The sequence below is a fragment of the Meles meles genome, chromosome 18 (genome assembly GCF_922984935.1).
Source record: "Meles meles chromosome 18, mMelMel3.1 paternal haplotype, whole genome shotgun sequence".
Taxonomy (NCBI): Eukaryota; Metazoa; Chordata; class Mammalia; order Carnivora; family Mustelidae; genus Meles; species Meles meles.
Genome location: NC_060083.1, coordinates 6,994,516 through 7,022,511, shown reverse-complemented (window position 1 = coordinate 7,022,511; position 27,996 = coordinate 6,994,516). Strand labels below are relative to the sequence as shown.

At 54.1% G+C, this 27,996-nt stretch overlaps 1 protein-coding gene across 1 annotated transcript; it reads right to left on the bottom strand.

The window, feature by feature from the left end:
* Window positions 1-2,479: 2,479 nt before the first annotated feature.
* Window positions 2,480-13,997, bottom strand: TMEM238L (transmembrane protein 238 like). Its single transcript, XM_045986158.1, has 2 exons — window positions 13,502-13,997; window positions 2,480-7,639 (listed from the first exon to the last, which is right to left on the bottom strand). The coding sequence occupies exon 1, from the start codon at window positions 13,857-13,859 to the stop codon at window positions 13,620-13,622; it is 240 nt and encodes a 79-aa protein (XP_045842114.1). The 5' UTR covers window positions 13,860-13,997; the 3' UTR covers window positions 2,480-7,639; window positions 13,502-13,619.
* Between the last annotated feature and the right edge of the window lie 13,999 nt (window positions 13,998-27,996).

Sequence of the window (27,996 nt, the reverse complement as noted above, 5' to 3'; positions counted from 1 at the left end):
AATTCAAAATACTTCCTCATTTCTCCTTTGAATGATAAACTACTTGAAAGTGTAATAATTACTTCCCAAATATTTGGGAGATTTTTCTAGCTATCTTTCTGTAATTAGTTTCTAACTGAATTCTATTGTGGTGAGAGAATATGCTTTGTATGATTTGAATGATTTAAAACGTATTGACACTTGTTTTATGACCCAGAATACGGTTTGTCTTGGTAAATATTCTGGGTTCCCTTGAGAAGAATGTATATCCTGTTGCTATTGGGTGAAATGTTCCATAAATGCCAGTTAGGTCAAGTTGGTTGATAGCATTGTTCAGTAAGAGGATAAACCTGTAAACATGTAAAATGCTAGCACCTGGTGACAATTTTTTTTTAAGATTTTATTTATTTGACAGAGATCACAGTAGGCAGAGAGGTAGGCAGAGAGAGGAGTGGGGAGAAGCAGACTCCCTGCTGAGCAGAGAGCCCAATGTGGGGCTCGATCCCAGGACCCTGAGATCATGACCTGAACTGAAGGCAGAAGCCTTAACCCACCGAGCCACCCAGGTGCCCTTAATGTTAGTTACTATCGAATGTGTTATCTCACTTGACGGCGATAAGATCCGGCTTTACAGATGAAGTTTGAGCCCCCACAAGAGGCTTGGTGATAGCATCATTTGGCGGTGATTCGCAGGTCTGACAGCTAATCCAAAGCTCTTTCTACCTCAGCTGAGTCTGAAAGACATAGAGGGCCACCATCAAGGGGAGAGAGACCGCAGGTGAGTGTGTGTGTCTATGTATTTGTGATAGAGGGAAACCCTGCATTACACTTTGCGTGAGAGCGAAATCAGCTGTAAGCTTTCTACTTTGTGGGGATTTCCCCCAGACAGTGGTGTTTCTTATTATGCTAAGTCCTGGACTACACTCCAAATAAAAGGCCCCATTGGTGGGTTAGCATCTGTGGATGTCTCTTGTGTCACTCTCATCAGGCCTCCAAGATTCAGAGAATTGGAAGTGTGTTTATGGTGGAGGGAGGGCAGGGCTCTGGGTTTAAGATCTGGCTCCTTTGCTCCCTCCCTCCTCTCCATCTCCTCCCATCTGCTGTAGTACAGCGCATTCAGAAACCCTTCAAGTGTAAAGCTATTTATAATACAGAGTAGGGTCTATTTATGGATAAGGTAAATGAGGAGTGTACAACTTCAGGCCACGGGGTGGGGGGGTGGGGGGGGGAGCTTGTTGCGTTCAGGCTTGAAGCACTTAGCGGCAGGTTCCAAGCAAACCTCTGCTACTATGACCTTTTCTTGCTTTCACACTCTGATTCCATCCCAGGCCTCCTTTAAGGTCTCCTTGCAAGCTGCCTTGGTTTATGGGGAAGTAGGGCATTTTGGGGTGTGTGTTCAGTGTACCAAGCCTATCAAACCCATTTGAAAAGCTGATCCATAAAAAGCATGGACTTTCACTGAGTCAAGGAGACCAAGAAAAATTTAGGAATGAAGCATGGTGGCAATACTAGTATTATAGGTTTAAGGTTGAACCATGTTGATTAGTAAGTGTATAAATAGCTAAGATTCTTTCCAGTTTGGATCACTTGTGGCCCAGGGCCTGCAGGGGGCTGTGATTTATAGGCGTCCGTCCATCGTGATGGCTGGATAGTTGGCTGCTGCCGGTTGGCCCAAGCCATTTACAGTTGGCTTAGACCAACTGTAAATGATAGGGGATGATAAATGGATTTCACCTCGGGAGCCAGTTTCCATGGCCCCCGCAGTCCAGAACTCAGCTGCGACATGCCCAGAGGCACAGTGACCCCGATTGATGCTTTCCATTGGGGCATGGAGGGACCTGGTTTGCCATCACTGTTGGAGTCAGCCTCCCCGCACTGCGCACAGGGCAAGAGAAAGGACAGGACTGAGTGAGCAAAGCTACACTCAAGCCTTCCCAGCACGGGATCAAGAGAGACCCCTCTCTTGTCATAGGTTTGTACCTTTCCAATGCCCCTGATGCATGTCACCCAGCATGCGTCTCAAACAGCCCTCTGGAGTGCATAGTCCTGGCCCTAATAGTCCCATTCTCTAGGAGGGGCTCAGGAAGTTTCCCTGAGCCGTGCTTGAGAGAGTCCCCGTGTCCCCGGAAGCCTCCTGTATCACCCTGAGAGGAGGGAGGTTGGGGACGGTAGCAGGAGCAGCGGGTCAGGAGTTAGAAAACGTAGGTCCCCGTCAAGGCTGTGTTAGTGACAGGCTGCGTGGCCTTGGGTGGGTCAGTTTCATGTGCTTGGAACTGGGCTTTCTCAAGTGGAAACATGGGGCTGGAGCAAGAGAGGTGCTTCCTGATTGTGAGCACGGGCGCTAGGCATGGCTGGACCCACCTGGCTACCTGCCCATTGACCTTGGCACAGATCCACCTGCAGTAGGGCTGAGGAGCCTCGGGGGGGGGGGAGGGGCTGCTTCTCACCTGTGCCGCGTGACCCTCTTGGGGTCCGTACCATGGTGCAGTAAACTTGCAGGTAAAATGAAATCAATTTTATTTGAAGATTCAGGGACATTTTAAACGTGGTGACTGAGCACAAATACACTGTGAAGCAAAAGACAACTTTGTACAAATTTTAATGAGCAAGAGAAGTTTTTAAGAAATTCCTAATTTAGGGCAGCCTGCCCTACCCCTCCCGTCACTCCCCAGATCTGGCATCTGGGTCCTTCTCTCCCCTGCCACGTGATGCCTGGGTTGACAAGTGTCCCAGGCAATGAGGGAGCCACACCCACCCAGGGAAGCACTAGCAAAGCCTTTGACATCGGGGGAGAAGGGGGTCCATCCCTCACTCTGCCTCCAGCCCCACTGTCCCATAGATCCGTTTCTGAGCAGGGCTCTGTAGACAGAAATGAGAGAAACCCCTTCTCTAGCACCTTGCACTTCCCTGTGGCCCAAACAGCTTGGCTTGGATCTTGCTGTGACCGAGGGGAACGGCAGCCGGCCCACCCCCACTCTGCCAGGAACCCCTGTTGGCCTGGTGTCCTGTTTCATGGTGAAGAGTCAGGACCAACTCCAGTATTTGCAGGAGGTGGAGGTCTGGTATGGGAGGGCCAGTCATGCTGGGAAAGTCGGGGTACAGGACGGGGCAGATGAGCAGGTACCCTGCTCACAGAACTCACCTGGTCACCTGGTTTTGTACTGGCCTTATTTGTGAGTCCAGGAGATGCCCTTTGGGGACCGCCAGAAAGAGGGGGGAATGTGCAGTTTGTGAAAGGGGCAAAGTGGGCTGAGTATGGGGGGAGACTGGCAGGAGACTCGAAGCCACTTTACTCTTCTCGTTCTACGTTTTGTCCGCACGGGCACTTGCGGTCTGCAAACTCTGGTTTCATTTGTCCCTCCCCAGGTCCCTAGGGGCTCCTGGCAGTTGTAATGGATTGTTTTAAATGTTTCAAAACGCTAATGGAAATCATAATACATCTGTTTTCTGCTTTTTGCACGCCCAGTTGTGGATGTGTTTGATTAATAAATCATGGGGAAATGAATTAATTATTCCTTAATGGTCAGTCTCCTTGGCAGACAGCAGATTTCAAGACAAGGGAGATGGGGGGTGGTGGGTAATAATAAAGAAGTGTCTTGATGTTGCGTAGGTTGAGAAGGAACAGATCAGAGGCTCCTTAGGGTTCTTTCCGAGCCCACAGACCTTCCGGGAAAAGGCTGCCCGGTGTAGAGCTGCCAGACTGGGGGTTCCAGTGGTGTAGGGGGAGTGATGGAGGACGGGGGTTGGGGAGACAGTTTGCCCATTCAGGGAGTCAGTAGGTCAAGAGCAAGATTTGGTATGTGTGTGAGTCACCCGAGGGAGACCCTGATCTTTCTTCCGAGGCTGCTATGCCCAAGGCCGATATTCAAAAACACTGGAAAAAAGCCCAGGATCTAGAGGCTTCACAGAATATAGCTGTCCAGCCCAGTGGGATTCCAAGTGCAGTTTGCATCAGAGTCCCAGGAAGGACTTTTTGCAACGCAGACAAAATGGGCCCAATCCCCAGAGTTCCTGGTTTAGAAGGTCTGGGGTGAGACCGAATGTCAAACCAGGTCCCAGGTGCTGCCGCCGCCGCGGGTCCCAGGACCCCACTTTGAGAAATGCTCTCCCCCCACTCGCTCTCTCTTCCATGGCTCTTCTTTCCTGTCACCCTTCCCCACCCAGCCTTTCTCCCCCTGTCTCACTCCCCCAGGCCTCTCCCCTCCTCCCCGGGACTCTTCTCCTGCCACCTCCCTCCTTTGTTCCTACACCAGCGCCCATCCCCCCCCCCCCCCCCGCAGCCTCCCCTACCCGACTTTCTTCCTGAGCTGTGGGGTACTTGAGTCTCCTGAAAACCAAAATGTACAAGGCCAGAGGAACAGCCAGTACATCCCCCTGCCTGGTAAGGGACACTAGTCGCAGGTGATTGGGGACATGATGGGCTGGCCAGGACACGAAGTTCCCCACGGCTGATAGAGCTGCCTGGGGCTGGCACAGCCCGGGGCCAGGACACTGCGTGATGGGGCAAGGTTTGCTCTCCAGTACCCAGGGGAGACGGAGGAGATGGGGGAACCTGGGGAAAACTGGAGGGCAGCCTCCAGGCTCCTAGTTCAGCATCAGGGATCCTCCCAGTGACAGTTCTCAGACTTGAGCATCAGAATCCCCCCAGGAGGGCTTGGTGAACGTGGTTGCTCTCACTCTGTAGGTCTGGAACAGGAACTTCTGGCTCGAGGCAGGTGAACCGGGATGAGCTGGTCCCCCAACTGGGGTGGGACACTCTGCTCTTCTAACAATTTCCCAGGCGATGTGGACACTGCTAGTCCCAGGACTGCGCTTGGAGAATGGCTGTGTCATTGTTCCCAGGTGGCCGTGGAGATGTGGGCCTGGCATCCCAGACCACGAGAGGCGCTGAGCAGGGACCAGAGCTCAGATGCCGGAGGGCTCTTTTCGGGGAGGTAGATGTGCACTTGGGAACCGGGGCCCCGAGTCTGAGATGGATGGGGGCCAGGAGGGCGGGGTTGGGATGAGAGGACATCGGGCTGAGGCTGTGTGTGCTGGGCACGTGACCCTGGGTACATCCTCCAGAGGGCCTCTGCCCTTGGCCTTGGGCTGGAATGGAAGCTGGTGAAAAGGAAAAGGGCCGCTTAGAGGCTGGTGCTAACGGGGGAGCAGTCGGCTTGGAGAAGGAGGAGAAAAGAGGAAGCAAAGACATGGAGACGCTTGTCACCTGGGTGCTTGTATTTGGGGAGCAGACTGAGGCTCAAGGTGCCTCCAAGCTGTTAAGCCTGTGGGTGCTTGTATTTGGGGAGCAGACTGAGGCTCAAGGTGCCTCCAAGCTGTTAAGCCTGTGGGTGCTTGTATTTGGGGAGCAGACTGAGGCTCAAGGTGCATCCAAGCTGTTAAGCCTGTGGGTGCTTGTATTTGGGGAGCAGACTGAGGCTCAAGGTGCATCCAAGCTGTTAAGCCTGTGGGACTCTGTACTCACACAACCCAAGTCTACCCCAGATGCTTCCAAGCGATAAGACATGGTCCCCAACATCACACATGGCCTCCCCTCTTCCCTGGCCCTCCCCCAACCCTGCCTCATCTGTCTTACGACCGGTTTTTCTCAAGAACAAGCAGAGGTTACAGCAGAACGAGCCAGCATACAGATGTATAATCAGCATCTGTTACCAGGCTGAGGCTGATTGTCTAAGGTTCTCGAAGCATCAGGAGTCCAAAATGGACAGCTCTGCGTCTTGATTTCTACCAAGGAGAAGTGATGCTCTCAAAGGGATCTGCCCATTTGGGAGGATGTGGGGTCTCCAAAGGTCAGTGCCGCATCTCCTTGGATCCTTGTGACTAGGATGTCATTATTATTACTGCCTCCCAGGTGAGGATGTCCTAGAAGGTCGCTCAGCCCATCGGTGGCTGAGCCAACTGAGTCCAAGTCATGGAAAAAGCCCACCTGCCTTCCCAGGAGACAGGCAGGAGGAGGGGCCACGGAGATGGTTCTGGACAGCCCTGCTGGAGAACTTTTGGGAAGATGAGCCCAGCTCCAGAGGGCCCCACCCACTGAAACTCGGCTCCTCCTGCTTGCTCCTCCCTCTCTGCCCAGCCTTGCCTTGCGGGATGGGCACTCAGAGCTCACTGCTCTGGTATCCGTGGAGACGTGGAGCAGGATGGAGGCCTGGGAAGTTGGGATCACATTCCTGGGCACGCAGCACAGTCACGTCAAGGCCCCAGGCGCAATGGCTCTTGACTCACGCTCACACGAGTGTGTCTCACCTCTTCCGGCCACTGCCCAGCTGGCTTGCCTGCTTGCTTGCTTGCCCTGCCCAAGGCTCAGCAGGGCTCTGGGGAAGCCAGTCAGAGGTTTACGGAGGGGAAAGAGGGCTTGACTGGCAGCCCAGACCCCTGGACGCCAGGGTTCCTGTTCCACACCGGTAACATGGGACCCTTCTTTCTGTACTAACGTTCACCCTCAAGGAAGAGGAAGCCTTTCTCATGGCGTGAGAGCCACCAAGAAGTGTCCAGTTGGGAAAAGTCAACAGTATTACACGTGCGGGTGGTCAAGGAGCCTTCTGAAGAGGAGGGGAATCTTCCTTCTTCATGGCTTATCAGGAATGTTTGTCCATGATGTCTGTTGGGTTTTCGAGCCCAGCCTAAGTTCTGAGAGGCCGGGATGGAGGCTGAGCACGAAACATCCGGAAGATTCCACGGTCGCACCCCAGAACGTCGGAGGCAGCTTATAGAGAACACTTAGACTTTTTGTTTTTGAGGTTAAATATAAATAAAAAGTACAAAATTAGACCAGGGGAAACATAAGGTATCGAGGCAGGCCAAGCACTGGGGACAAGCCCACGCACGCCTGCTTAGCCTCTGGAAGCAAGCTGAAAGGTGGCCATCACGGGTAACCAGGGCCGGGTGGCATTTGACTGGATGCCGCCGAGCTAAGACAAACATAGGGTCCCGCTCGTGGGATCAAGAAGGCATACCATGCGGACAGCACGCAGGAGCTCACTCACCCCCAGAAAATCACCGGAGGAGGGCTTCCGTTGACTGAAACCTCGACAGGAACCGCCGGCAGTGTGGCTGTGCAAATGGACGGGGCCGCAGGAATCATAAACAGTGTCCGGCCCCGAGGAGGGCAGCCGCCGGCCCACGGCTTCCCCTGTGCTTGGCTTTTGCAACGAGCATGTTGCAGTATGCCCCGTGGGCGCTCCAGACCGCACCGAGAGATGGGCGAGGCAGAGCCCTGCAGGGGCTCGCACGGCCTGTCCCCGGAGCCGGAGAGGGAAAGCAGCAATAACACAGCGTGGTGTGTGCCTGCAGGAGACCCCATTTGGACTTCCCCGACTGTTAGTCTTTAATGGGACATTGGCAAGAGGAGCAGGAGGGGATGGGACTACTCGGGGCATCGAAGCCCCCGACAAGCTTGCTTCCATCAGAATGCCCAGGGCAAGGACTTCTCAGGCTGTCCCGGAGCAGCTGGGATGGTGCAGGGATGGTGCAAGGGCGCTGGACCCTTGACAGAGAGCGGAACCTTCCAGAAGCCCAGGCTTCATGCCACACGTGGGCATCCTAGCGGGTGCTCTGGAAGCCTCTGCCTGGCAGCCTCTGCTTCCTCCTGGATATGAGGAAAGGATGTGTGGCCAAGAGTGGCATCTTCCCGCTCTGACACTCCTCCATCCGACGGGACCTGCGTTGAATAAATGAGGATGAAATGGGTCAGCCCGAGGTTTGAATATGTCATTTCAAACCTGTATGCGGTGCTTGGAGCCCATGGGGCTTAGGTTTGACTTCTAGCCCTGCCTCTTGATAGTGCTGTCTCCGTGGGCTAGTTGTGAACTGCTCTGAGACTCAGTTTGCTCCATCTGTGAAATGGGCGCTTGAGTCCCTGAGGCGTGAGCATCGCATGAGTGATTGGCCGGTAAATACCGAGACACTCATCCCTCTCCTCACCCTTCCCTGCAGGCAGAGCTAACACCTGTCCCGGGGCTCCGGATGTCCACCCCCACGTCCACCTGGAGTGGACAGATTCTGTCTCCTCTGACTCCTCGCCTCCCCTTACCATCCTGCTCAATGTTCTGGATCCCCATCTCTGAGAGAAATCTTATTGCCAGCCAGGGAGGCCAGCACAGACTTCCTCCTGTCATATCTCCCCCAGATACACTGAAGACAGATCTGCGCTGGTCCCTTCAGACATCTCAGCCGCCACTGGGCCCGTTTTGTCCCCACCATGTAGTGGCAAAAGCTCATGGCCAAGTCCAGTCAACTCTCCTCAGGCTACAGCCATCTTGACGGGTCTCAGGCATTCCACGGTCAGTCTCCTACTCTTGGCAACCTGTCATCCTTCATCCTCCCTGTCGCTGGCAAGGCGTCACTCCCTTATTACTACTGGGGACTACTCTGTGGGCTTCCCAACCCACCTTCCTTCTCCCGCTCCCCCAAAAGTGGGCATGGCTTGGGGTTCTGAGTTTGGCTCCTGTGGGGAATAACCATGGCCAGGTCAGAGGTTCTGTAAGATGCCGGAGAGGAAAGACGAGGCGTTGCGGGCCATATGGCCTTTTCTGGAATGACTGGGCTCTGTCGTCACGGCGCACGCGTGACTGTGCCTAGCTGTGTTGCAGGGCAGCTCAGCTTACCAAGTAGGAGAAGGGCCAGATTTGGCTCAAAGCTGGAGTGTGCCCTCCTCCACCTAGGGGAAAGCGTATGGACCCTACGGACAGGTAGACCCCGTTTCACAATCTGCGCCCCCCCCCCCCTCCCGCAGGTTCCATTATGCCGGACAAGTTACTTAGACTCTGTGGCCATTGATATCCTCATCTGTAAGGGGGACTAATCATTGATAATAATTGATAATCAGTATCAATTATTGATAATAATCCTGATGCTTTCGGTGGTGCTGTTGGTGGGGGAGTGGGGTCCCATGTGGCGCCTCCTTCAGAGAAGCTCGGGCTCCCGTCCTCCTCCCTTCCTTCTAGTCCCCACGCCCCCACACCCTGTTTTCCTCCCCTTTCCCCTGCCTCCACAGTCTGTACAATCCCAGCCACACTCCGTCTCCCATCCCTACCGCCAACTCCATCCCTGACCTCCCTTCTGAGTTTAAAATCTGTGCATTCCATGCCATCTGGGTCATTTTGCTTGAACGCACCATTTGGGTCTCAACCCCTGCATGCGTGCAAGGGAAGACGCATCATCGCGTGATCATGAGCAAACCTGTGCCGACCCCCGACCTCCCTCACCTCCCTCCCCCGCACTCACGGCAGGGCTCTCTGAAACCTCTGGCACCTCTCCCGGCTGCAGGAGACCAGGACGAACTGTCCACTCGTGCTGTCTCTGTCTCCTCTGCTTTCCATGGCCCTCCGTTCCTGTCCCTGTCTCACTACACGCCTGCTGAGCTTCCCGAGTGGTCTCCCCGCCCCCCATCCCTGCACCTGCTACCACGGGCAGAGCCCGACCACGTCCCTCTGCAGTCCCTGAAGTCTCTTCCTCGCTTTCCAACCATCTCAGTGCTCATCTTGCTTCCAGTGTCCGCTGGTGAACCCCCCCGACCCAGTTGCGTGTGCTCGCCTGCTCTTTCCGGAATATTCTTTCATCTGTTTTCTTTTGGCAGTCCTTCCCTCCCACTCTCCCAAGTGCGGTCTCTGCCTGTCACGTTCCTTCCTGCGCCTCCGGACCCAGGCCAGACGTCTGAAGCCGCACACGGCCCCCCTCCCCTCCCCACCAGCAGGATCTCTCCTTCCTCCACTGGGCCCTCAGAGCCCCATGCGAGACGGCGCTTATCTCCGGCGCGCATTTTCCGTGTACTTTCCCGGAGTGTTGTGTACTTGCCTTATCGCTCCCTCTAGATTAAACGTTCCTCTAGGGATTCGAGAAACGCTGGGCCCTCCACACAGCCCCAGCACCGTGTCTGCACGTGGCCTGGGTCAGCCGAGCTGGCGTGCTCACCCTGAGCTGACCTGCCAACCCCACCGGCCCCTCTGTGGGCAGGGCGGGTGTCCGCATGTGGGGAGAAAGTGGATGGTGAGAAACAGGTTTCACTTTCCCGGGCTCGGGGGTGTGAGCCTTCTCTGCCTTTGGGACTTTGGTCGCTGCAGAGGGGGTGAATGGGTGTGTGTTTCTGTGAGTGTGTATTTCTGGTGGGTGCGTGACAGGTGTGAGGATGCGTGTGCATGTGTGTATTTGTGCGTGTGTGTGGGACACCCTCTAGTAAAAGGATCAGAGTCCTCACCTGACTTTGCCTGGGGGCTTCTCTCTATCTACAAGAAAGGCCCAGCAGGCGGAACAAGGAGCAAACAGATCTTGCGAAAGTATAGCGACCGAGTGATCAAATCAGATGGCGGCTTGTCTCGCTTGGTACGCAAGGCGCTCATTCTGAAACTCCGGGGGCCTCACCCCAGTTCTGTACCGGACCTCGTGCCAGAGATGCTACCCGCTTAGCTCGGGGCAGGGCGGGGGTGTTCGAGCAAGCTTACCGTCCTGAGACTGAAGGACGAGCTTGGAAGGATGGGATCGGGCCCTGAATTTGCAGGGTGGTGGTGGGGGGGTCTATGCTCTTTCCTTTGACTCCGCTCCGAGAGTCGGAGAACTGGCAGAGCCAGTTCGAAGCTGCCATAAATCATGGATGTGGTTGGAGATCATGCCCAGGCCAAAGGTCATAAAATGTGAGGGGATCGAGATGAGTCATTTTCAGAAATCCAGTTGAGCATCACAGCTTGTGGTCACAGGAAGCCTTCCATGAACGTTCAGTTGCTCGAACTGCGGGAAACCCCACTGTCCTGGGAGGGTATGTGTGTGTCGTGGGTGGGTAGGGCTGCTGGATTCCTACCTGCTTGCCATCTCCCACCCCAGCCGCTGAGGGGCCCTTCCCAGAGCCTGGCTAGAACCTTCCAAGGGGACCAAATCTCCTGCTCTACAGAGAAGTAAAGTGACTTGCCCAAGGTCATCGGCGGGGGGGGGGTGGGGAGCCCCCCCAAAAAGTGGGTAGGTCCCGGCCCACACTGATTTGTCACTCCGGGCCAGACTCAGGCATTGCAGGAGACGGAGGGACCCAGGGAGGACCCAGAGCCAGCCTCTGAGGGTCCCATTGAACTTGGAGTTTGGGAACTGAAAAGATGAAAGCGACATTTGCATGACTGTATTTAATGGAGAAGACAGTGGATCTCGAGCTTCTGAAGCCCCCTTGATCCTGGACAAAATGCTGGGTTCTGGGGGGAGCCTCCTTTCTCTCATTTTTTAATGCCCTACCCTGTCTTAAGATGTGATCATAACGCTTTCAGGATATCTGTCTTGGAGGAAGGTCTTACCCCTCTGTAAGGCGCCAGCCACCTGCACTGTGAGAGAGTGTCGGTGGAGTGTCCCTTGTCCCATTTAATTGTCACTCTTGGGTTCCGTACGCACATTAACCCACTCGATCTACACAACACCTTTACGAGGTAGGAGCTCATCTGATCATCCTCTCTCAGCAGGTGAAGTAGATGGTCATTAGCACCATCTCCATTTTACGGGTTTGGAAAGCAGGGCACGGGGACAGGAGGTAGCTCACTCTGGGGGACGCATAGTTAGCAAGGAACAAAGCTGGATTCAAACCAGTCTGGGTCTTGGCCCACACTCGTCACCACTAGGCTATTGAACTTCTTTCTATTCAATGAGAGAAGGATATAAAGGGCAAGGAGCCTCACACGAGGGACCCCCTGTTGTTTGGGTAAGTGGCTTAGCTCCCCGAGCTTGACCTGGTCATCATCACCCTCGTGACCATCATCATTATCGTCACCATCATCCATGCCATGGCCAGAGTAGTCTTTTGGAAACATAGATCCAAATCCTTGGTAAGCTCCCTCCCTTGCTTACATCTCTTTAATAACTTCTTACTGTTCTGAAGATAATGACCAAATTCCTACCCCAGGACCTTTGCTCAAGCCATTGCCTCTTCCTGAAAGACTCCACTTTCTGGGTCAGCTTCTCAGTTGGCTGTTTCCAGGAAGTGATGGTCCTCTTCTTCCTAGTCCTAACCTGACTCTTATCGTGCCTCCGTGAGTGAGACTATTTGATTACTCTCTATGTCTCACTAGACGGGAAACCCCTCGAGGGTAGAGATCTGTGCACCTTATCCTTCACCACATTCCTGGTGCCTTGCCTGGTGCCTGGTGTGTCTTCGGAATGAGCCAAGAGATTGGGGGTTCCTCCTTGATTGGAGGTATAAGCTGACTCCCTCACCACCAGTTTCTGGTGCACCAAGTACCAAGTACCCTCAGTGGGGACTCGGGGTCAGTTTACGCATTCTCTATTATCTGTTTGGTAAGGACATGTGACCTTTGTAAAAACCACATCGTGTGCAAAGAGCCTTCTCCTGCCATTCCCTCTTTTTTGGCCATGGCAACAACAAAGGCAGGTACTATTATCCCTGTTTCACAGAAGACTGAGGCTTGGAGCAGGTTGCAGTCTGGCCGGTGTCATCCAGCAAACCAGTGGTACCACTTGGAGCAGGACCCAGGCCCTCAGACTTCCCATCGCCTTTCCTTTCATCTGCCGGGACCAGATTTTACCCCCACCCCCCACCTCCAGAAACCTCATCAAACTGCTGCTCTGATCTCTTTGTTCCAAGGGTCAGATGGAATCCCCCAGAAGAGACATGGGGATCACTACCTCCTCCTTCCAACCCAGCCATGACCTTTATCCTCTCAGCCAGCGCTGGAAAGGGAGTGCCCAGCTGTGCCAGGTTCCTGGTCGCCATGGGGGAGGGGGGAGGAGATGAGAGTCGTCAGCCCTAGCGGGGATCCAGTCTCAGTTTCCTGGGGACAGCTGCCCATAATGCAGGGCTGTGGGGCCCAGACCGGCTCTATCCTTGGTGCTTCGTGTCCCTGTGAAAAACCTTACAATTATCTGCGTCCTTGGGCGCATGCAGTCAACCAAGCTGCTGGTCTGGCTGTGGGGGCAGCTGGGCCGATGGAAAGGTCCGCCAGGGTCTCCTGACTTCATGGTCTCTTGACTCCCAGCCCGGCCATGGCTGGGGGGCGGGGTGTGAGGAGGGGGTGGTGGAGTGCAGTGTGTGCGAGGAGGGCAGTGTGGGGGCAGGGCTGGAGAGGAGTCAGCTGGCACTGGGAGGGGGTGGGGAGGCAGGCCCCCCGTCTGTGGTGCATGTCCCCTCCGCAGGTGCAGGGAGGAAGCAAGGGAGAAGGGCTGCTCTGGACGGTTGTCCACCATACTTTCCCCTGCACGACCTCCCTCCTCGCGAGGGAACAGCCAACCATCGGGGAGCTGTCCACCCTCTCCTGGGGCTCAAGTCTTCCCCTTCACTCCCAAGCTGGATTCTTGCCAACAGAGAATCAGGATGGGCTCCTTTCTCCCCAAGTTCTGAGCAGAAGGGGCAACTTCCCGTTCTGCCTGGCAGGACTACTCCTGGCATATGGGACGTGGAGGGGGCCGTGGAGACCCTCTTTCTAGTCTCCATAAGTCTGACGGGCCCCCGGGGAGGGAACACCTGTGGCCAGCACAGGTGCAGCCTAAACCCAGATAGACAGAAACCCTCACGCCACCGGGCAGGCCTGGGGGCACTCACCTCATCCCCGCGGGGGCGCTCCGTGTGGGAGTGGCAGGGTGTCCCCACGCCTCCGACAGCCCCAGGTATAGTCAGGCAGCCGCAGAGCCCGCGTCCCTCCTCCTCTGCCACGGCCAAACTACAAGCCCAGTTTCTCAAGCGGTTCCTCGATGTTGAAGGAGTACCAGCTGATCCAGAGCACGAGGCTGAAAGCCAGGATCAGCGCCCCTGTGTAGACCAAGAAGTCCCAGTAGTCGAGGGAGGCGAAGATACCCAGCAGCAGAAGGACCAGACCCACCGCATCGAGCAGGAGAGCCAGGACAAGGAGGAAGGCACAGCGCCCCGGGTTGCATCTTGCCCACCGCCTCCCCAGGAGCATTGCCCGGGAGCCGCAGGAGAAGCCCCGCTGCACTCCCGGGGCTGATTTGCATGGGCGGGCTGTGGTTCTGCCTCCCGCGGCCCTCGCTGGCTGGCTCGTGGCTGGGTGTGAGCGAACGAGGGAGTCGTCAGGCTGTCTGGATACACAAGGAAGTCCACGTGGGTCTGCCCTTATGAGCACTGCGGCCCTGGGGCAGGGTGTTCCTTAACTGCTTCATGACTCAGGAACGAACGAACGGTCGACCCAAACAGCCTGACATCACTGGTAATGGGACTGGTCATGGCCCGGCCAACCCAGTTACGACATGGCAGGGGAGGGGTTGGGTGCCCCCCAAGGGATTTTCGGTGCCAGCGAGGGGCCGTCTGGCCGCTTGTCCTCGGGACCTCGAGTCCTGGGCACATCCCTGCAAGTTTCTCCATTTCCTGCTGTGGGGCGGGGTTTTCGTCCCCCTCACTGCTCTGCCCAACTCTTCCTGGTGCAGAAGGGAGGTTTTTAAGTAAAGGATAGGGAAGGGAGTTTGTTGACATAAATAGATTTTGAAATTGTGCTGTGAGAATTGGTCCATGTTAGAGACCAAACAGACAGCCGGGGCAGGTGGTGGTGTCTTGTGGATTTCTGCACTCTGACGACCCGGGGACCCAGCTTCCTGCACCGGGAGGCTCACCCCAGAGATTAAAGTGACTGAGAAGACAGACACGGGGAGAAGCGGGGTGCGCTCTGGCCTCTGGCTGTGGAAGACTGGGCGTGGACCGACTGGCTGCTTCAGGCACAAGTCAAGGAAGGTTTACCTGGTTCTCTGCTCTTTTCCAGACCCTCAGACTTGACCTTTGCCTCCTGTCTCAGGGACTCTGCTCACATCCCTGAGGGCTTATGTATAACACGGCGGTCTTGTCTCTGTGGCCGCTCACAGGGTATGTCCCCAGTTCGCTGTGGGATCTTGACCTGCGTACCGAGCCTCTCTGGGACTCGGTTTTCCCACACAAATGAGAGGAGCAGTTTCCACTCTTTCGCGTTCCCAGGTGGGTGAGAATAAACAGGTGGTTCCAACTTTGTTTCCTAGTGTAAAATAGGCCAGAATGGGTGAGAAACTTTCAGGAAGAAAGTCCTGGGGGGGAGGGCATTATGTGTAATAGGTTTTATTTATTTATTTATTTTTAAAGAGAGAGCACAAGTAGGCAGAGAGGCAGGCAGAGAGAGAGGGGGTAGCAGGCTCCCCGCTGAGCAGAGAGCCCGATGTGGGGCTTGATCCCAGGATCCTGAGATCATGACCTGAGCTGAAGGCAGAGGCTTAACCCACTGAGCCACCCAGGCGCCCCTATTTATTTGTTTGAGAGAGAGAGAGAGATAGTGAGCATGTGAGTGGGGGGAGGGGAGAGGGAGAGGGAGAATCCTCCATCAGACCCCACGCTCAGTGCAGAGCCTGATGAAGGGCTTGATCCCATGATCCCGAGATCATGACCTGAGCCAAAACTAAGAATTAGTTGCTCGACGGATTGAGTCACCCAGGTGCCCATGTGTTACAGACTTCAGGATCCGAAATACCCAGAGACTTGACTCAAGCCAAGGAGCCAGTCTGGAGCATCTCCAAGTGAGAAGCAGCCGAGGCCAATCTCCCAGTCAGTGCTGGCTTCCTTTCCTGGGTATATCCTCCGAAGCAGTTAGCTATCAATACAGGAGCACCTCCCAGTGCTGGAGAAGCTGAGGCCCCCCTCCCCCTCCATCCCCTGCCACCCACTTTGACGAGGAGAGCGTCCTGGGAAGAAGAGCTGGCGGACAGCGGTGGCCCCACAGTGGCTGTGTGGGGCCGGGGGGTGGGATGTGTCCAGGCCTGACTGCCAGCGGGCTCCCAGGTGCCTTTGCAGAGTGCTGCATGCCTGTGAACAATCTGACCGTGAAACTCGGAGCGGTTCATCACCGCACTCCCCTCCGACGTCAGAGGACAGGTCAGAGAGAAGCCAGCTCTGCCTCACTCGGCTGGAACCCCCCCCCCCTGCATCCCAGAAAAACACGCGTTCTTCGGGTACTAGCCCTCCTTTTTATTTCTACTATTTTCGCGTGTGCTTGCACACACACACACACGTGGCGCACCCGCTTCCAGTTGAAGAAACTCTGACACATTCACCAGCAAAAGGAACGAAATCCAAACCAGAGCTCCTCACCACCCACTTGGCGCTCACCTTCCAGAGCGACAATTACTCCCTTCCTGTCTTCTGGAAACGGGCCACACTGCACACCCAGTTCTGCAGTCCGGACCTTCTCTCCGTGCACCGTGTGGCTGTTCTTCCGTGGGGCGAGCATGGGCCCGGAAGAACCCCGATGCCCCCAGCCCATGGTCCTTCCTGTTCCTGTTTCCCAGTGTCCCATTTCCTGTGTGTGAGGCCCTCTGGATGTTTACACAGCTGGGACAGACACGGGGTGGTGGGTGGAAAGCCAGGTGAGACCGGAGCCCTGGAGTGGGACCGCTGGAAAAGGAGGTGGGGACAGGAGGAGCCGGCAGGGCATGGCTGGCTGTGGGGACACAGAGAGTGCCAGGGGGAGCCCAGGCCAGGGGCAGGTGGCGAGCAGGAACCCTCAGTTGACTGGACATGGCACAGCTTGGGAGGCTCAGTTGGAACAAGGACGCCAGCCCCTTCTCCTCCCACACAGAGCTTTCCCGACCTCTCCCCTCATCAGGGGGGAGCAGCCACTGTGGGAAATCACCATGTGACATTCCCGGGGCTGCTCTGACAGAGAACCCCAAACTGGGAGCTCCAGCCCCAGAAATGGTGGCCAGAAGTCCAAGATCTTGATGAGAGCAGGGTGGGTTCCTTCTGAGGGCTGGGAGGGAGACTCCATTCCCTGCCCTCCTGCTTGCTTCTTGGGGGGTTTCCTGGCAATCTCGGGCATCCCTTGCCTGGTGGGTACATCGCCTTCCTTTTCGAGCATCATTCTCCTGTGTGCCTATCTCTGTGTCCAAATGTCCTCTTTCTGTAAGGACCCCAACTATATAGGATGAAGGGTGCATTCTACCGCAGTTTGACCCCTGCTTAGCTAATTGCGTCTGTGACAGCTCTGTTTCCAAACTAGGTCACATTCTGGGGTATTGGGGTTAGGATGTCAACACATGAATTCGGGGGGGACACAATTCAATCAGTGACTATCGCTGATAAGCTTGTTTGTTTTTGGACATCCTTTGACTTTAGCTGTAGTGTAGATAACGATTGAGACTTGAAAACAGAGCTTTCCGAAACAGACATAATTACGAAGTCGGCACCCCATTAGAGGTGGCCCACCATGCCGCCAGGCAGCCAGAAGGAACGAGATGGTCCTGACTGTTCCTATGTCATTGGGAGAGAAGCTGAGGAGGCCCTGCTAGGCTCTGGATGGCTGTCCCCTTGTCCACTAAAGCAAGGAGCTCGTCCTCCACAAATGGGTAACCCTGAGTGACCCCAACACACTTAGAAGCCTCAACCGAAGTGGGATTTCAATTAGACCAATGCGACTGAGCACCTACTCTGTGTCAGGCAGATGGGGATAGGATCTGGTACAGAACCTGACACCATGGAGTTAACAGTCCAAGGAGGGGAGACATGACAACTAATAATTAAAGAATACACAAGTGCTTTAATGTCTGGAGGTGATACAGACAATGCAAAGAATTACAAGAACATGAGTTAACAATCGGTTAAACGTTGGACGTTTGCTCTTGGCTCAGGTCATGATCTCAGCGTCTCGAGATCAAGCCCTGTATGGCGCTCCGTGCTCTGTGGGGAGTCGGCTTCTCTCCATCTCCTTGGCCCCTCCCCCCAAAATAAAATAAATAAAATCTTAACAAGAGTTACAAAAATGGGGAAACGTAGGACAGCGGCATGTGTGATGCCTTCTGAATCACGAGCACACAGCCACAAACCCAGCCCCTTGGTGCCTCTACTTCCAAGAATTCTCCAGCTCTGGGGCTGCCACCGCCCCTGGGGCTCAGAGGGCTGAGTCTTCCTGCTGCTGCCTCACAGATCGGCCTCATCTTGGCGACTGGCATCTTGTCACTCCCGTGGAAAGCCACGATCTGTCATCTTCCTGTGATGTCACCAGGATGACAGACAATGTCTCTGTGACCTGGATTCTGAAGGGCAGTCTGAGACCGAGAGACCAGGGACAGGCTAGCCAGGTGCTCAGCTGACCCAGAGTCACAGTTCCTGGGCCCGACTCTGTGAATGACCAAGGCCCAGTCACCGGCTGAGTGTCAGGGCTCAGATGTTGGGCAGGTGTAGCCTCACACCAGCCTGTGCTACTCACTAGCTGTGTGACGTTGGGCAAGTCACTTGCCCTCTCTGTGCCTTCATCTCCTCATTGCAAAATAATCCCTATTTCTCAGGGGTACTGGAAAGATCGCGTGAGTTTGTAGATGTAAAGAGCTTAGCACCAGCACACTGCAGCAGGACGTGTTACTGTGTGGTTGTCACTGTTGTCTTTACGTTCTTTCTGCCCTGATGCATCCGTAGGGAAAACCCAGATTGGAAGGGATCCACCATCGACCCTCTTGCACGAGCCTCTCTTCCTTTTATCGATCTTGGCTTCACCTGGTTGCAGCTCCCTGCCCTCCTGAGTCCCCTGACACCCACTGAGTCCAGTGTGGACACACGGAGCCCTCTCTCCAGCCTTGATGGGCACAGAGCCAGCGGTGGTGGGTCCCTTCTTTCCATGAAATGCCCTTCCAGTCCCCAGACTCTCATCTTTATCTGCAACGTTCTCAGTTCTGTTGACTTCCCTTACTCCCAGAATCCGGTGTCTATCATGTATGTGCCACGTCCAGGATTTGGCCACAGCTGGGGGTCCGCTTCTATGATAGATTATGTTAATTTGTTAATGTGTTGTTACAGCAACTTGTTAAATTTTTTAGATTTTTTTTAACTTCAATTCATTACTGTCAGCCTCAGTGGAACACTGTGGCTCACAACAGACAGAAGGTATTCTAGAATGCATACGCTGAAACAAAACAATGTAATTAAACTAGACCAGAGAGCCTCAAGCGTTTTAGACTTTGTGGGCCATAAGGTCTCTGTTAAAACCACTCAGTTCTGCTGTCGTAGCAGAAGAGCCATAAACAATATATAAATGAACGGTGGGGCTGTGTTCCAATAAAACTTTATTTATGAAACCAGGCAGTGGGCTGAGCTTATCAACTCCTGCAAAACTGAAGTCGCTGAAACCTGACACCTGTACTTTTTGGGTCAAATAGGGCCTGAGATTCACATGTTTCAGAGGGGATAAATGCAGTGTTTTCTCAGGCTGGAGCCCAGGGTCAGTTCTCAGAACTATATTCCCGCTTGCCTTAGGCGTGTCTGACATTTCTCACAGCTCTTCATTCTTCCTCTGTTGGGCTACAAACTTGGACTTTAGAGACTTCCCCGGAGTGTACTGCCTGGGCTTCTAGAATCCATCTACCTGCTACCCACAGGCTCGGATCTCTCCCCTGGTCTCCCTATCTTATTCCCCACCAGGCTGGCCTAAACCCTCATCATTCCCATCCAGAGCTCAAGAGCGTCCCCCAACTGCCACCTCCCCCTTGCTCATGACCTTCACTCTCGGCAGGCTGATGATGTAGACCCCTATTTAGCAGAGAATCGTATTTCCATGCCTTTGTGTTACACTTTTGTGTACACTGGATGGGCCCATGTCCACTTTTGGGACCTGCTTGTCTCCCCAGCAACCCTGTGCCTGCCCCAGAGTTGAGAGCAGTCAGGAGAGTCACCTACATTCACCCGATAAGGAAGGAACAGCTAGAGCTACAACCCGGTCCTGTTGTCTGGGATACACGAAATCCCTCTTTCCTGCTCCCAGTCCCCGTGCCAGCTCTCTCCCCAGCAGCCGTGAGATCCAAGTTTGTTTCTTTCTTACTCCCGTTCCATTTTTTTAATTCATTTGTAAGAATTTCATTGTGGCAAAATACACACAGCATACATTTAGCATTTTAACTGTTTTTAAAAAGATTTTTATTTATGTATTTGAGAGAGAGAGAGAGAGAGAGCGTGTGAGCTGGGGTCAGAGGGAGAGGGACAAGCAGACCCCACGCTGAATGTGAGCCTGATTCAAGACTCGGTCTCACGACCCTGAGATCATGCCGTGGGCTGAAACCGAGTCGGACACTTAAGCGACTAAGCCACCCAGTCACCCTGCATTGCATTTTATTTTATTTTATTTTATTTTATTTTTCTTAAGATTTGAATTATTTTGACAGAGAGAGACGGCGAGAGAGGAAACACTAGAAGGGGGAGTAGGAGAGGGAGGAGCAGGCTTCCCACGGAGCCCGATGCGGGGCTCAGTCCCAGGACCCCAGGATCATGACCTGAGCAGAAGGCAGATGCTTAACTGACTGAGCCATCCAGGTGCCCCTATTTTGACTTTTTAAACTCTACAATCTGGTGGCATTCAGTACATTCACACTATTGTGCATCTCCGGAACTTTCTCCTGTCCCCAGATGCAACTTTGTCCCCATGAAGCACTAACTCTCCATTCTCCTGTGGCCCTAGCCCCGGGCCACCACCATTGTACTTTCTGTCTCTCTCAATTTGCTTCCTCTGAGTATGTGTTATGTGTGGGGTCAGGCCCTGTTTAACCCATTTGTCTCTGGGTTATTTCACTCTGCATGGAGTCCTCAAGTTTCATCCATATTGTAGCGTGTGCCCGAAGCTCCTTCCTTTTGAAGACTGGACATTATTTATACACACATCGCACTTTGTTTATCCGTCCACCTGTCTGGATGCTTGGGTTGCCTCCACCTTTCGGCTGTTGTGAATAATGCTGCTGTGAACATGGGCGTACAAATACCCGTACAAGGAATCCTTGCTTTCGGTTCTTTCGGGTATATACCTCAGAGTGAAGTTGCTGGGTGACAGTGACTGTGTTGAACTATTTGAGCACCTGCCGTACTGTGCTCGCTGGTGGCTGTACCGTCTTCCGTTCCCACCAATGGCACACAAGGACTCCGATCTCCACATCATCTCCCAACACTTGTTTTCCCTTTTGTCTGGGCTTTGGTTTTTTGATAATAGTCATCCTAATGGGTGAGGGTGGCTTCCTATTTGGCTTGCTAGTGGCTTTTGTCATAGTACCTGGTACATTTATGGAGGTCACTTGTCAAGTTCTCCATCGTCCTCACTCAGCTGGGCATCCCTTCCAGCCCGGGAGCTGCTCTGCCCTCTCTTTGTAACTCACCTTAGTAACTAAGCCCCAGTGTTTATTGACTAGACTCATGTCATAACACTGGGACTCGGAAAAGCTCAGTGTCTTACCAGAGTTTCTCCAGCTCTGCCATGATCCATTCCAAGTTCCGTGTCTCTTTCCTCCCCCTCCTCCCTGTGTCTGAGGAAGCAATGCTCCCACAGCTCTCCCTTTCCAAAGCAAAATGCCTCCCTCCACCGAATCACCCAGGGAAAACGATCTCCTGCACTTCTCCCTGGCTTGTCCCCTGCACCCATTTGATTTTGCTCTCCGTTTCTACCAGCACTCAGCTCTGAGTGGGTTGCTGGGCACTCAGGGAGTCAGAGCTGTGAGTCCCAAGACATCACCACCGGGATATCTGCTGGGTTTGGTGCTAGAATCCTAACTTTCTGTCTAAATTCTTCCTGCCCATGACTTGCCTGTCTCGGGAGCAGTCGGCTGCAAAGCCTGTTTGCAGGGTGCTAGGGTTAAACCGTACAGGGCTCGGCTGCCCAGGAACCCTTCCTCTCCCAGCCATGGACCAAGGTCTCTGCTTGGGTGGGTCCATGCCCAGGTCCTGCACCCACTTTGGACCTGCCCCTCCACTCGTGGGCTCTGCTGGGAGCCAGGCTCAGCTCTCTTGGGCTGCTGAAGAAACTTTAGGTGCAGAGTTGGCTCTAAGTGACCAAGAGAAAGATAGTGCCCGCCTTCGAGGAGCTTAAGGTGGAGAGCGGGGTGGAAGGGGTAGGGGCATGGGGAAGAAGATGCCCACCAGTCCTGTCAATTAATGTGTAAATATGGCAGAGATCCGTAGTCCAAGGTCAAGGACCCCTTCCTATGAGAGCGTGAGAAAGAAGACATAGACCAAGGCTTCATTGAGGAACTGATGTTTGAGCTGAGAGCCAAAGGATGAGTAAGTGAGGGTCACTGAGGAGTGGTGAAGAGGAGGTGACGGCATTCCAGGAGAGGCGGGAGCACCTACACTAGCAGTCTAGTGGCAGGTGGCACTTGGTGGGGCTGGGACAGGAGGAGGAGAGGAGGTTAAAAACCACATTAACGTCTTCCTCCCAAGAGCGTCAGGGAGCTTTTGGAGAGTCCTAAGCAGAAGGCGAAACAATCCATATTTTTAAAAAGGTTTTATTTATTTATTTGAGAAAGCAAGCAAGCACAGAGGGAGAGTGAGAGGGAGAAGCAGACTCCCCACTGAGCAGGAGCCCAATGTGGGTCTCAATCCCAGGACCCTGACATCATGATATGGGCCAAAGGCAGACGGTCAACCCACGAAGCCCCCCAGGCATCCCTGATCCATATTTTTGAAAGAGCGTTCTTGCTGCTGTGGGGAGAGCTGTATGGAGGGGACCTAGAATGGGCACCTGGCAAGCAGTAAGTGGGTTGCAGGAGACCAAGGAAGAGGTGGGGCTGGTGACAGTGGGGGTGGAAACAAGTGGGTCGACCTGAGGCATAGCTAGGGAGCGCAATCAACAGGACACAGTGACGGATTCAATGTGGGGATGCAGGAACGTGAGGGGGTCATGGCTGGATACCAGATTTCTCTTTCATCAAACTGGATGCCGTGGGGCTTCCTGGATGCCGTGGGATGTACTGGAAGGGGGCCTGGTGGGGCTCAGCAATCATGACAGATGGGCTGGGAGCTCTGACTCTGGGCAGGGACATGGATTTGCAGGCCAGCAGCAAGTTGGTGACGGAGACGCAAGTGCTTGTCTTCTTGAGACAGAGCACGATAAGAAGCCCTGGGATGGTCCCGAGCACCTCCCCGTTGAATGTCTGGATGGAGTAGAGTCAGCCAGCCAAGGAGACCGGAAAAGAACACTACAGAGATGGGGGAAACCACGGGCTCATTCTATCTTGAATCCAACAGGAGAAAAATGTCTCAGAAAAGGTTAGATTTGTCAGTTGTGTTGAATGCCGTTGAAAGATCAAGTCGGCTAATGTATCTTCCCAGAGCTCAACCAGCGGGGATCCTCTGCCAAAATGGCCTTGCCTTCCCCTCTCTTCTGCAATGTACCTGCTGGTTGTCCTCTTGAGCCCACGGCTGCTGGCACTGCAGGCACATGGACTCTCTGGGGCTTTGACTCTTCTAAGCTTGGCCAGAGGATGCTGGCATGGGAAGCTTTTAGCTGTAGGATGCATGAGAACGAGGACCCAAATGGTGCAAAGTCTACAGCGAGAACTGAAACCCAAAGACCCCGTGAAGCCTGGCTCACCGGGGTCTGGTGCTGGCCTGGAGGGAAGGTCCCTGGGGAGCTGTGGGCTAAAGCCCTAACTTGGTGGATTTGCAAAAAAACAAAAACAAACACAAACACTCCAGTATTTATTGTAGTTAACCTAAACGGAAATGTAAATACCCAGATGTGGCTACCATATTGGAGAGTGCCATCCATTTCTTCAGAGACTTGGACTTTTTCCCATTTGGCAGGTCCCAATGAGCCCTCTTGAGCTCCCTGGACCTCCAAAGAAGGTGCTGTGGCCTTAAGATCAAGAGAGCCAGCTTTGAGGCTGATTCTGCCCCCTCTTAGCCACGGGACCAGTCCAGCCCTGCACCTCAGACACTGCACTGGAATCCATGGGCTCTGAGCAGCTCCAGGGCTCTTCCCCAGGGATGATGTCTATGGGCGGGCAGATGGTTCCTGGAGGTAGAAAATGGGGAAGCTGAAGGAGAGAAGACTAGGGAACTGAGGGGACCAATGTCTTTGCTTAGACCCATCTGTAGGGACATCTACAGAGCGGGTTGCTGCCCATACGGCCAGGGTTGGGTCCTTCCAGGGCAGGAGGACCAGGGCTCAGAACACTTGGCCTCCTTGGCCTTGCACAGGGGTCTTTGGGACCTGCTCTCTCAAACACACAAGGGATTGTGGAATATCTTCTCCCAGGCCCTAAGAGAACAGATTGGAGCAGGAAGGGCCTGAATGACGACACTAGTGACCTAACCCAGGGGCACTGGGGCTGGAGAAAGAGAGGACTTGGAGGGGTTTAGGAGACCGATTGGGTGTAGGGGTGAGGCAGTTACACACACATGGGTCTGGAGGACGCAGTGTGGGGACACACGGTGAATTCTTCTGACACTGGTCAGCATGAGTCCAGGGGCCATCCAGGGTGGGACGTGCTGTCTGGAGCTCGGCACAGGGGTCAACAGCAGCGGCCGACTTGGGTGGCATTCACCGAAGCCGGGGCTTGGGTGCAGGCAGCGGGGCAGCTGGGGGTGACCGGCACAGCGGGATGGAGGGCTGAACAGGCACGAGGAGGAGGATCCTGGACAGGCGTGGGTCGTGAAGGAGAAGCCAGAGCAGGAGAGAGACGAGCGGAAGGAGAGGCTACGGGCCACCAGCATGGCGCCCCCTCCCCACCAGGTCCCCTTGGGAAGGAGTTGGGGTGGGATTCACACCACCGTGGGGAGGAGAGCAAGGAGGTGAGGAGGAGGGGAGAGATGGCGTCTCCAACACCCACTGGGCTTCCCTCCCTCTGCTGGAATGTTCTCCCCACACCTTCCCCTGGAGACCTCCTTCTCCTCCTTTATGCCTCCCCACCCACCTCCCCATTCCCCACCTTCTCCCTGCCCCCGACTCTGTGGTCCGCATCGCTCTCTGACAGCCCGTTCATTGCTCAGGTCCTTGTTCACGGCCCGCCAGGGTGGGGGGTTCCGTTCGGTTCACCTCCTTCCCCCTGGCTCCCCGTGCAGCATTCCCAAGGTGCTCACAGCTCGGGGTGGAATGGATGAATGCAACAATGCTGTCTTTCACCAGCCACACGTGAAAGGGCTTTTGTAAGCCCTCCCAGGCTCTTCCCAGGCGGCGCCTCCCATCCTCCAGACCAGGCAGGCCTCTTCTGCAGCTACCTGTCTGGCCAAGAGGCGGCCACACCCGCCCCAGCCTTTCTGCTCCCCAGCGCCCGCTTTCTGGGGAGCCCGCCTCCCTCCCTTCCAACCTTTTGCTGGGCTGAACCTGACTGCGGCCATCCTGGCCTTGGCTGGGGCTTGCACACTCTGCGCCTCTCATTAGTCTGGTTACTCGGCCTCGTCCCCCGAAAGTGAACACACCCTCGCCCCAGGACCGGCAGTTACAGCGGGCTCATTACACGGAGCTTCGCTTCCCTCTCCCGGTGAATGGGCACCAGGGGACGGCTTGGCGATCGTGCTCAGAATTATTCACTTGGGGTTCTTACCTGAGTTTTATGAGGCTCTTACCTAGATTCGAAGTGCAAATGAGCACGTTGTGAGTTAGTCTGGGACGAGGCTCCCTAACAATTACACCGATACCGCTGGGAGAGTCCAGCACTCGGTTGCAAAAGGGCTGCCTTCCTTCGTGTGAGATCAGATATCGAAGTCCTGGCTGGGAGCCTCCTTATGGCTTCCCAAGCTCAGGCATAAATCGCTTCTAACCGAGGGTTTGGGAATTCCTGCATTGGGTCTGTAGCCTGGAATTCTCTCTTTCCGTAACAAACATGGCAACAACATCTGCCTTTCACCGAACACCTGCTTGTGGTCAGACCCTCCTATTACCTTATTTAACCCTGATGAGGCCCTCGGGGGGTCCTTACCACCCTCACCCATAACTGGAAATCTGAGCTAGTAATGCAGAAGGCACGCCGTGTAGAAATTAGCTTGTGGAGTCGGGTTTTGAACCCACGTCCGTCGATTGCCGAAGCTCCAGATTTCCCGTGACCATAACTGCTCCGTACCAAAGAAGTGGTCTCTTTTGTCTCAAGCTGGACCTTTTCTTTCCTAGGCAACTCACACTTAATTATAGAGACTTGTGTTCTGTCCTTACATAACATCATTTAGGAGAACATCCAAATCTTGCCGTCACGGCCTCGTGCCGTCTGTTATATTAATAATAAGTAATATTCAGGGCTGACCACACAGGAACCTTATGTAGATTGTCCAGTTAATGCTAGTTTCGTAGGCTCAGTCTTTTCCAACCACCCTCTCCCTCCCACCCTTGCCTCTGCTCTTATAAAATAAGGTGGGCTAGCTTGATAGGTTAAAGGGTAAGGGGGCTGCCCTGGGTGAACCCCGCTCTTTTCCCAGACCGCCACCCAGATGCCCAGTCTGGGGAGGGTCCCTGCTGCCTCAGAGGCAGGAGGGCGAAGTCAGGACCATCATGGTCCTACTTTGCCCTCCCTTTCCTCTCTCTTTAGGGACGTAGAGAATGCTTGGAGGGGCAGAACCAGGAACATTGCACTGAGCTGCTTCTTTAAGAAGCCTTTGTTCTGAGTATATCCCTCCCGGATCTCATCACATAGTATTTGGGCTTCGGAGGAAGAAAAGCACACTTGTCCCAGCCTTGCCACCTACAGAGACGGGAACTGCATTTGGCCACAGGTAGCAGACCCAGAATGATGGTGTCTAAAGTGGGGTAAGGTGTGATGGTTATCTCCTGTAGGAGATGGGCTTAGGATTCCGATAGCTCCCTGGAGGTCATCGGTGTTGCAGGACTGTTCTCACTTCCTGCTCTGCTGCCCTTGGCGGTGGCTTCCATTCTCAACCTCAGTTCACGGCCCCAAGATGGCAGCTGCAGCTCCAACCATCACGTCTGCCTTCGAAGAAGGAAGGGTGAAGGGAAAAGAGCTTCCGGCAGATGAGGAGCTTTTCTTGCTAATGATCTCTCTGTATATGTAGAGTGGTCAACCTTTGTCATGAGGGAGGTAGGGGAATGTCGTGTTTTTAGCTGGGCATGTTGCTATCTCCAATAACGTAGAGGTTTTATTACAAAGGAAGACGGGGAAAAGAATATTGACTAGGCAAATAGTCATTTCTGATATTTTCTCCAGAACACCAAATTTCTGGTCTGGGGAACTTGCCGCACGGTGGTGAATGGTGGTGTCAAAGGGGGAGCAAGATGAATTCCATTTGGGGCAGGTTGAGTTTAAGCTGCTGGTGGTATTAAGATGAAGGTTTTTTGTGTCGGGCAGAATAGTGGCTCCCCAGAGATGTCTGCGTCTGAATCCCTGAAACTTGCCAGGAGGTCTCACCTTCCATGGCAAACAGGAATTTGAAAATGTGATGGAATTAAGGAGAGACTTGTGGTCCCCACAAATTCATGGTGATGTGCTGACCCCAGTCCCCTGAAGATGTGACTGAATTTGGAGACAGGGTCTTTAAGAGGGAATTGAATTTACATGAGGTCCTGAGTGTGGGCTTGGTTCAGCTATGACTGGTGTCTTTATAAGAAGAGGACATCGGGACGCAGACACACCCAGAGGGAAGACCTCATGAAGACACAGGCGGAAGGCGGCTTTCTGCATGCCAAGGAGAGAGCCCTCAGAAGCCAGCCCCACGGGCATCTTGATCTTGGGCCTCTGGCCCCTAGAACTGAGCGAAAATAAATGTCTGTGGTGTCGGCCCCCCAAGCCTGTGGTACATTGTTATGGTGGTCCTAGCAAGCTCATCCAAGGATCTCTCCAACGGGGGAGACTATCTTGTGTTTTCCAGGTGGGCCCAAGGTAACCCCAAGGATCCTTACCTGTGAAAGAAGGAAACAAGAGAGTCCAAGAAGGAGAAGAGGCAGCAGCAGTTGAGGTCAGGCTGATGTGATTGCTGGCTCTGAAGACGGAGGAAGGGGCAGCAAGGGATGTGGTAGCTTCTGGAAGCTGGCTAAAGCAGGAGCAAGTCTTCCCCGAGAGTCCCCAGAAGGCACCCAGCCCCGCTGACCTCTTGACTTTAGCTCTGTGAGATCTGTTATGGACTTGTGACTTCCAGAATGTTTAAGGTGATAAATTTGCTTGTCTTAAGCTACTAAGTATTTGATTTTTTAAAAACAGCTTCAATAGGGAGCGAACACATTGTCCAATAGGCATTGGGACATATGGGGATGGATTTGGGGACTCACAGCACACAGGATAGTTGAAGCCATTGTCAAGAAGAAACAGCCCAGAGATGTGTTTGAATGAGGACAGGTGATATCTAGGGGGCAGAAGCCACGGAGAGACAATCGCTGCAGGACA